This window comes from Syngnathus leptorhynchus, chromosome 10 (assembly GCF_054491065.1).
Source record: "Syngnathus leptorhynchus isolate UIUO chromosome 10, UIUO_Slep, whole genome shotgun sequence".
Classification (NCBI taxonomy): Eukaryota; Metazoa; Chordata; class Actinopteri; order Syngnathiformes; family Syngnathidae; genus Syngnathus; species Syngnathus leptorhynchus.
Window position 1 is genome coordinate 11486997 of NC_141204.1, and position 9202 is coordinate 11496198.

Below are 9202 nucleotides of genomic sequence, written 5' to 3' on the forward strand. Positions count from 1 at the left end.
AATATGATATATATTAACATTTTTCCCCAACTCTGCTCACATCAGTGAAAGCAACTTTTTTGAAGGCAAAGAAATTGACTTCCAGCTGTCATCACACAGGTCAGAAAATTTATTTTTCTTCAGTACAAATACACGATAATACTTGATCATCTCATAATATTATCATTAAAAAAATACAAAATATAAAAAAACTTCACCTGCAACCAGGTGAGTAGCTGCCGGAGACTGGTTCTTGCCAAGTGCAAGATGTTTTCGAGGATTGTGCATTTAGAGCTCTATTTTGGTGACCTGCCTAAATTCCTGCGATTTTGCGCATCAGCTCTGCAAGAGAAAAGTCTGCATCGCAGTGGGAGTGGTCACAGATGACTTAATCATAACCAATTAAAGTGGCTCCTTTCATTGAGCCTCACACAGTATCTGCAATCCTTTGTGCCAGGGCACTCATGCACCATTTACAAAAACAAAGCCCTGAGTGCCGGGGTGTCAAACTCAGAGAATCATAAAGAAAATCTAATATTTTAAAAGGACAAATAATACAAGCTAGCTCTTTTTTTTTAAGTGAAGACATTTGTAATTTTCGTAATGACACAAAGTTGATGCAAAATTTGATTTCACAGGCCACATAAAATGATGTGGCGGGCCGCATCTGGCTCCCGGGCCTTGAGTTTGACACCTGTGCCTTAGTGTTACTGAGCTTGTTCATTCGAGACTTTTTAGACATGGAGCGCTTTGGTCAGGAGCACTCTTCGATGAGCAGCTCCCCTGAACAGTACAACTTCCTCTTCATGGCCCTGAAGCCACAGCTCAGTCTGAGAGATTGTCGGTGCCTTGGAGGGGTATCGCACATCCGTTCGGACCGACTGCTTTTAAAGAACCTCTGGACCTTAGACCACAGTCCACCCAACTCAGCTTTCAGCAGCAGAGTCACATGGAAGGTGGGCACCAGTGCAGTGTCCACGGCAATTTCGTCCACGCTGCACGGGGACCAGGCCTCTCCTCTGTCCACGCACAGTTGGATCAGAGCCCCCCGCAGGCCGCACGGCTCGCTGGCCGCCAGATGGACGAGTTCCTGGCCCACGTGGTCCAGCAGTGAGTCAGGTATGAGGAGATGGGAGCTGCCCAGCAAGTGTGCAGCCCTGTGGAGGGATTCTTTGATGGTGGCCACCAGCTCTATGGCCAGGGTCTCCTCAGAGGGGTAACAGAACAAGCTGCTCTCGGAATTAGACATGGACATGTCCGCAACAGACCCTGAAACAAAATGATGGCGGCTCATTAAAATACTGCCCGGAAGTTGCGTCGTCAATTAATTCAATGTGAAGCGCTTTGAGGGCATTGACACGTGGAAAAGCACTTGACCGTGCCTCCCAGGACACAAACATGGAATTCAAAGATGACAAACGGTGCCAAGAAATTGCATTACCTTTCATATTTCACTTTTTAATTGTCATTTTCTTTGATTTTCTTATATTTCAGTCATTTCAGTTCATTCCAGCTGTTTTCTATACGGCGCTTTCCTTTGTATTTCTCAGTTGATAAGCCTTGTGTTTGTGCTGTAATCACAGAGTTGCGTATCGTGCTGACATGATATATTTTATTGGTCAAAAATCACAAGTTGGGTTGAGCAAAACTCAAAACAATCAAAAAGCCCCTGGTGTCTTTTGTGATGTGGCGTTAGATTTCATAAAATTATGTAGAAACAAACGTTCATGAACTAGCATATTTTGGTGATATAACGTGATTTTGCGCGTCTGTTCAATAACGACAAGGTTACTGTTATTAATACTTCAAATTGCATGCTTCATGTATGAATGATAAAGGCAGAGGGAGGCATCCTGATGTCTATTCTCACGTTGCATTGCTTAGATTTTAATTTGATATTTTCTCAACTAGCTTCATAAAAAGAGTGTCCTGACTCAAGGGTTTGCTTAAGCACGGAGCACTCACCGGTGTCACTATTGTTGGACTGCCTGTGATTGAGCCCCTCGAGATCGCCGAGCCTCTGCAGCAGTCTGCCCCAGGACAACCGCTTGGGGTCACCATCGTCCTCGGCCGGGGAAGGTGGGAAGCTCCCGTCCAGGGAATAAGCGCAAGACATTGTCAACAAGCAAAAAGGGGAGTGAAAATGAGGATAAGTGCCAAAAACGTGCCTCGTACAGGTACAACCGTCAGTCGGACTGAGCTGGAAAATAAAAACAGTGGAACAAAGCGTTAAATAAGAAAGCGACAAAGTTCCGCCTACCTGATTTCTCCACCAATCAGAAGGCACCTCACGTCCTCTGCGTCCAACCATGGTTGGTAACCACTGCCCTTGACTCTATCCAAACTTTCCATGCTTGTAACTTTAATTTTTTTGTAACTTTTTGAATCGCACCCTTTCATTTGTCTTTTCTTTACAAAAACAAAACCAAAAAAAACTCACTTGTCATACAACATGGACAAAGGACAAACTATTCAAGAATGACACCCCCCTCCTCCTTTCACTTTTAGAAAGACATATTGCCCAATAGAGAGGCATCACTCGAGGCTCACGTTTTGCACGTAGGCTGCGGATTTGCGACAAAATAGTCGGAATAAACAATGACGATGCATCACAAACACTCTCCGACATGCTTTGTTTGTAGGATTATCATGATTCAAACAAAACCGCTTCCTATAGTGCAAGCGTAATTTAAAATTTTGATGCTGTTGTATTTGTACACACTTGCAAAGCATAGCACCTAAATTTACTAGTTTCTGATCATATATCATCATACCCGGGCCCTGTCACCCGTTGCATTTTTTTAAATTGTAAGGATAAGAGGGGAAAAGTTCCAGTGGTGCAAAATACTGTTAGTCAACATCATAACTTCGCATTTTATGTTGTGTTTAGTATGGGTATATACAGGGTGACCTAAAAAGATGCGTACCCATGAAAATTTCAATTGTGACTTTGATTAAAAAGCTATTTATTTCAAATTACAACCACACATTATTCAGTTTATGGAAGACCATTCACCAGAGTTTCAGCTATTTCTGTCAATTTTTTGTCAATTTATGGCTTTCCCAAGATGTGTTCCAAATGTCCACCATTCCGTTGCAAGCAAACCTGTACTCGTCTGACAAAGTTGTCAATCACTTTTACACACTCCTCTTTCGGGATGGCTCTTATTTTTGCTGTGATGGCAGTTTTCAGTTCCTCAATTGTTTGTGGATTTCCCTGGTATACATTGTCTTTGAGGAAACCCCACAGATAAAAATCTGGGGGTCCTACTGAGACCCTCACTGCAGCAATGTTTTCTTCTGTCCTTGCACTCTTTTTCCTGCCTGAATAAGTTTCCCCTGTGGCTTTAGAACATAAGTTCACTACAGTCCCATGCTCTCTGAACTTCGTAACCCAATTAACAATCGTTAATTTTGGTGGAAAGTTGCGACAATGGAAACGTTTTCGAAACTGAATCTGTACGATCTGTATGATTTTGTCGCAAAATAGATCTCCAGGGAGAATATCTTCTGCTGATTTGTCCAAGACATTTTTGGGGCAACTATAGCTGAAAACGATCATCCATAGGTTCACCTTTCACGTCCTGCAACAGAAAAGACATTCGTTAAAAAATTGATTTTTTATTGAATAAAATATGGGTACGCATCTTTTTGGGTCACCCTGTATTAAAGAGAAATGTGCTTTCAGCAGTTTGCAAACATGTTTTTTTTACGGTTGTGTTAAACTTATAATCATATCAATATAATATCTAGTATTGGAGTGCTTGTGTGGATTGGTGGGGGTGAAGAATGTGCAGGCACACTGCATGACCTTGCTTTCTTCAAAGAGTTGTGGAACAGGGAGGCCCAGGAAGGGAGTACCAGACGAAGAGAGTACGGGACAGTACGGGACGATGGGAGTACCGGACGATAACACCTCAAGGTCGGTGAGGAACGAGAACAAAGAACAACACCACGTCCAGGTGGTTGGGCTTCGAGAGGAAAAAAAACAACCGCCTGACCAGAGTGATGACACCTGACCAGAGTGATGACACCTCGCAGGGAGGAGATGGCCATCGACCAATCATCACACAATGTTTTGCATGTTTTAATATTCATATTGTGTATCTTTAAAACTGGGCAACACAGAAGAATGTGTCGTCTTTTGGTGGTCACAAAAACGCACGAGTTTTAGTGTGAGGGACCCTGGACCCAGGCCTGTATTAGTGCGCTTTGTTAGGAATAAACAATTGGTAAATTTGGCCTGATTGATCTACTGGTCTTCTCTTTGACAGAACGAACTCGCAAAATTGTTAGGTGCGCCAGTGTGTGGATTGGGACATAGAAACTTGTGTTAAGTGTTGATCCCAATTTGGAGTCAGATCAATAGCTAAAAAGTTTCAATGTCGGAGTTAAAACTAGGGCTGAAGTTTCCGAATGCCATACGTGATGGGTTCTGTAAAAAAATTGCTTGAATGATTGAATTGAAAAAAATAAAAAATAAAATAAAAGCTTGCAGCACCTGGCATTCCCAGGCGGTCTCCCATCAAAGTACTAACCAGGTCCAAACCTGCTAAGTTTACGAGATCGGGCGTTCTCAGGATAGTATGGCCGTAAGCCGTTAGAGTCTTCAGAGTTTTGCAGTTTACAGACACAATCGCCCCTGAAAACTCCGTGCCAAGCAACGGAATCTGTTGCCGATGCAACAGGCAGGAACAGCTCCGTCTGGTAAACGGCCCTGGCAACAGCCACAAACACACGGAGGTCAATACATGAACAAAGGCTGTTGTAAAAGTTTCCTTTCACAATTGACGTGGGGAAAAAAAGGCTTTCAGCACCTGGTATTCCCTGAACGTCTCCCATCCATGTCACAACCAGGTCCGAAAAAGGCTTTCTTCCAAGACTTTTGGTGTTTCACGGAAACATGGCTATCATGAAACGTTATTGACAGCTTTTTGTGTGGTAGCACGAATTTGCCGTTGCGACCTGCATTATGCTGTATCAAAGTAAATGTCATGAAAATGGTAAAAACACTACATGGAAGCACAATGTGTATGTAATGTTGCGTTATTTTACAAATAAAGACTTCTGCTTTGAGTTCACAGGGAGCCAGGCTCTTTATTTACTGTACATAGTCTCCCCTCTAGCGGTAAGAAACGTGAACTACAACGGTATGGATGACACCTCACAATTTACGTTTCAAACTCGGGTTATAGTTTCAATGTCGGAGTTAAAACTAGGGCTGAAGTTTCCGAATGCCATACGTGATGGGTGTTGTAAAAGATTGCTTGAACGATTGGTGAATGTGTCGTCTATTGGTGGTCACAAAAACGCACGAGTTTTAGTGTGAGGGACCCGGGACCCAGGCCTGTATTAGTGCGCTTTGTTAGGAATAAACAATTGGTAAATTTGGTCTGATTGATCTACTGGTCTTCTCTTTGACAAAACGAACTCGCAAAATTGTTAGGTGCGCCAGTGTGTGGATTGGGACATAGAAACTTGTGTTAAGTGTTGATCGCAATTTGGAGTCAGATCAATAGCTAAAATCCGTATCCTAACAATTTCTTGGTGACCCCGACGTGATGTCAAGAGAAGGGTAATTGACAACTCGTGGTCTGTATTCAAGACACTGGACAGCGTCTGGGACGCTGTCTCTCGGTCGGCAAAGTGTTTGGAATAAGCGCACAACGTTGAGCTGGTACGACGTCTCCTCAACCCTGAGCTCATCACTGATGAGGTAAGCAGAATGCCTGTTACTATTTTGCAAATTGAAAGAGGAAATTTAAGAGGAGACTGTTGTTCAGATCAAATAAGGTGTGCAAGAAGTTAAGATACATACGGTGAATAAATTTGGAAGTTACGTGTGTAACGTATACGGTAAAGTCAGGGACTTAAGCGTACTACGGATAGGTCCGGGACCTAGCTTCGTCGTGGCGGATAAGAGTGCGTTGACGAGCGTATTCAAATAGCCGGGGTTTTTTAGAGATCCCCGAGGGAAGTGAGGCCTCTCAAAAAAATATCCGGTGGTAACAGTTCCTCCTGTGAGAGATCAGACCGCTAAAATATCCAAAATCAACCAAATTGGGTGTGTGTGTGTGTGTGTGTGTGTGTGTGTGTGTGTGTGTGTGTGTGTGTGTGTGTGTGTGTGTGTGTGTGCGTGCGTGTGTGTCTGTGTGTGTGATGAGAGGAGTGCGTGTGCTGAGAGGAATGAATGGAGTGAGATAGTATGTGTGATGAGAGGAGTGTGTGTGCTGAAAGGAATGAATGGAGTGAGATTGAAAGAATGTATGCAATGTGGTAGCGCAAATTGTGAGTGGCATTGACAGAAAGAAAGTGGCAAAGGAGCGTGTGAGACACCGAAAAGTTTTCGCGGAATTGGAAGCCGACAAATTGTTTCAGGGCTTTTCAACAATTTGGGAAATGTTGTTGCCTGGCACGGCAGTTGCAGCAAAAAGAGACATGTTAGAGGACGAGCAGAAAGGCGCCGGCTGGCGTAAGCACAAGGTGCTCGAGAAGCACATCAGGGAGAGGGAGGAAGAGCGACGCTCTTTGCACAATTTGACAACAGCTGCAAGAGCTTTGTTCGCCACTCAGAAGAAACTGCCCGTAGAAAGTGTTGTTAATGTGAGAAAAGCAGAGGAGGTACAGAAAGCTGGCATAGACTTAGTGCCGAGAACGAGGAGCTAAAGAAGAAAGTTGATCAAGCTGATGAGCAGCGTAGACAGGAAGCGCAGATGGGTAACGGAGAAAATGAGACAAGAAGCGAAGAGCGAGTGGAGACAGAAAGAGCATTCACAGCGGGACGGCAGCGAAGGTGAGGAAGAAGATGATGATGATGTGATGCAACAGAAGAAAATGTGAGAGTACGCGAATCAGGACAGTAGAAAAAGTGCAGGCAAGGAGAGAGAGAGACACGGAGAGAATATAATTTGCGGAGTGGGCCGAGGTAGAGAAAAAATGAATTGATGTGTTTGCTGGTGACCACATCGGACGGTCAGCACTATGAGCCCATGGTGCTCCGTGATGTGACTGTGATGATGGAAAAGATGCCCCCACTTTACAGAGGAGGCAAGGTGTGGCTGAACAAAATTTTGGCTCTGATGAGTGGGCAGAGCTGCACTCTTGGTGACATGCGGCAGATGTTGGCAGGACCATGCTCCCTAGTGCAATTACAGGCGAATGAGGAAGCAGCAGGCACAGCGAGACTGGGGAGGGAGGTGCCCTTGCCACAAGTAGCAGCGCCCCTGTTTGAAAACATTAAATTGACTTTCCCACAACCCACCGATCTGGCCCCCACTATGTTTCCTTATAATGTGAAAATGTCACCTGCCCAACATTATGTAACGTGTGGAGAGTTGGATTGAAACCACAGGTCGGCATCCGGCTCTCACGCATGAGGCAGAGGTGCTCTTCCTGACGGCGCTGGTGGATGGACTTCCGCCAGAGGTGAAGAAGCAGCTAATGTCAGACCCTGACATTCTGGTTTGTGCCGAAGAACGATTTAAACGTCATCTTTTGCGTCACTGCAGAATGTTCACTGAGTCACAAGCTAAAGTTGATAACGAGACAGACGCATTATCCAAACAGTTGTTGAAATTACAGTTGGCAAAAATGCATGGTGAAGCTAAACAGTCTAAGAAACAGAAAAAGGAAATGCAAATGTCACAGGCTCCTCAGGTGGTGGGGCGCGGAAGGGGCCAGTTCCGGGGCGGATACAGAGGGCGGGGAGGGAGGCCTGCCACGTCAACCCGAGGCGCCGATGCAACAGGCAGGAACAGCTCCGTCTGGTAAACGGCCCTGGCAACAGCCACAAACACACGGAGGTCAATACATGAACAGAACATGATGATCTCTGGTGTGGACAATTTGAATATATGGCTGCCCGGGGAGCCAGAGAAGCAGTGGCCCGGCGGAGCCAACGCTTCATGTGACAGTGGAGGGAAAACCTGTGCAGATGCTGTTGGACACAGGAGCAACTTATTCATCCATAAATGTTAGGGATGTTCTAACTCTAACTTATTTTGCAAGAACCACACGAGAGACAGTGTGCCCTTTGAACACTTGCAAGTGGAGAATTTGTTCGTTACTGTAGATACAGCAATGTCCGAACAAAGTCTGCCGTTGAAGTCATGCAAGAGTGTATTTATTGAGAGAAGAAGGGTGGGGGTGAGAGTGGCAAAGGTGGGGGTGACAATTTACATGTGTGGTGGTCACCTCAGACAATGGTTAACCACTTCAGAGGGTCCCAGTTTATTGTTTTACGAGGTCGTGGAAATAAAACCTAGTGGAGCCTTCCAGATGACTAACTAAACAACACACCATTTGGAAAGTGGCAACAACTGAATGGTTAAACTTTTCAGAGTCAAAGAAAGGTAAAAGGTTAAAACAAAGTTCATCAACCCGCCCACGTGACTCCCTCCCCCCACACTTCTATTCTACCGGTCACTGTAACACCCTGATGTCCTTCTTTGACAATAAAATAGCCACTATCCACCAACAACTGACCTCTCACATGTCTAGCTATTCATCTTCTTTCCTTCCTCATCCCACCCCCACCTCTCTTTCCTGCTTCCAACTTCCCTCTGCTGCTGATCTATCCAAACTCATTCGAAATTTAAAGCCATCTACATGTCAACTTGACCCTCTGCCTACTCCTCTGGTTTTAGCCTCCCTCCCCCCTCTGCTCCCCTTGATTACTGCTATTATCAATTCTTCCCTCACCTCTGGTTCTGTCCCTCTATCTCTCAAATCTGCTACAGTTACCCCGATTATTAAAAAAACAGGTTTAGATCCCAATATTCTCAGTAACTTCCGTCCCATCTCCAACCTGCCATTTCTGTCCAAAATTCTTGAAAAAGTGGTTGCATCTCAGATCCACACCCACCTCACTAATAATAATCTATACGAACAGTTCCAGTCTGGTTTTCGCCCTCGACACAGTACAGAAACAGTCCTTATTAAAATCACTAATGATCTCCTGATTGCAGCCGACTCTGGTCTCATATCCATACTCATTCTTCTTGATTTAAGTGCAGCTTTTGACACTATCTCTCACTCCATCCTCTTAGGAAGACTAGCTGCTATTGGACTGGTTGACACACCCCTGCACTGGTTTCACTCTTATCTTTCTGGCCGTTCTCAATTTATCCAGTTAAAATCATTCACATCTCACCCCTCCCCCGTGTCCTCTGGTGTTCCCCAGGGTTCTGTCCTTGGTCCCCTCCTATTTATCATTTATCTCCTC

At 44.8% G+C, this 9202-nt stretch overlaps 1 protein-coding gene across 4 annotated transcripts; it reads right to left on the reverse strand.

Annotated features, from left to right (window-relative positions):
• Positions 1–86: 86 nt before the first annotated feature.
• Positions 87–4986, reverse strand: LOC147050444 (DNA damage-inducible transcript 4 protein-like). Of its 4 annotated transcripts, none has more exons than XM_085921882.1 (4): positions 4797–4986; positions 4529–4696; positions 1945–3563; positions 87–1248 (listed from the first exon to the last, which is right to left on the reverse strand). In XM_085921882.1, exons 3-4 carry the CDS (start codon positions 2288–2290, stop codon positions 734–736), a joined length of 861 nt encoding a protein of 286 aa, XP_085778008.1. In that variant the 5' UTR covers positions 2291–3563; positions 4529–4696; positions 4797–4986; the 3' UTR covers positions 87–733. The 4 variants fall into 4 exon arrangements, with proteins under 4 accessions (XP_085778008.1, XP_085778007.1, XP_085778006.1 ...); XM_085921881.1 differs by having other exon boundaries at positions 4518–4696; XM_085921880.1 differs by having other exon boundaries at positions 4481–4696.
• Between the last annotated feature and the right edge of the window lie 4216 nt (positions 4987–9202).

Coding starts and splice junctions, on each gene's coding strand:
- LOC147050444 (XM_085921882.1), bottom strand. CDS start 2,290: ATGGTTGGACGCAGAGGACGTGAGGTGCCTTCTGATTGGTGGAGAAAT. Junction 1,249..1,944: donor GTCCAACAATAGTGACACCG/GTGAGTGCTCCG, acceptor ATTTTGTTTCAG/GGTCTGTTGCGGACATGTCC.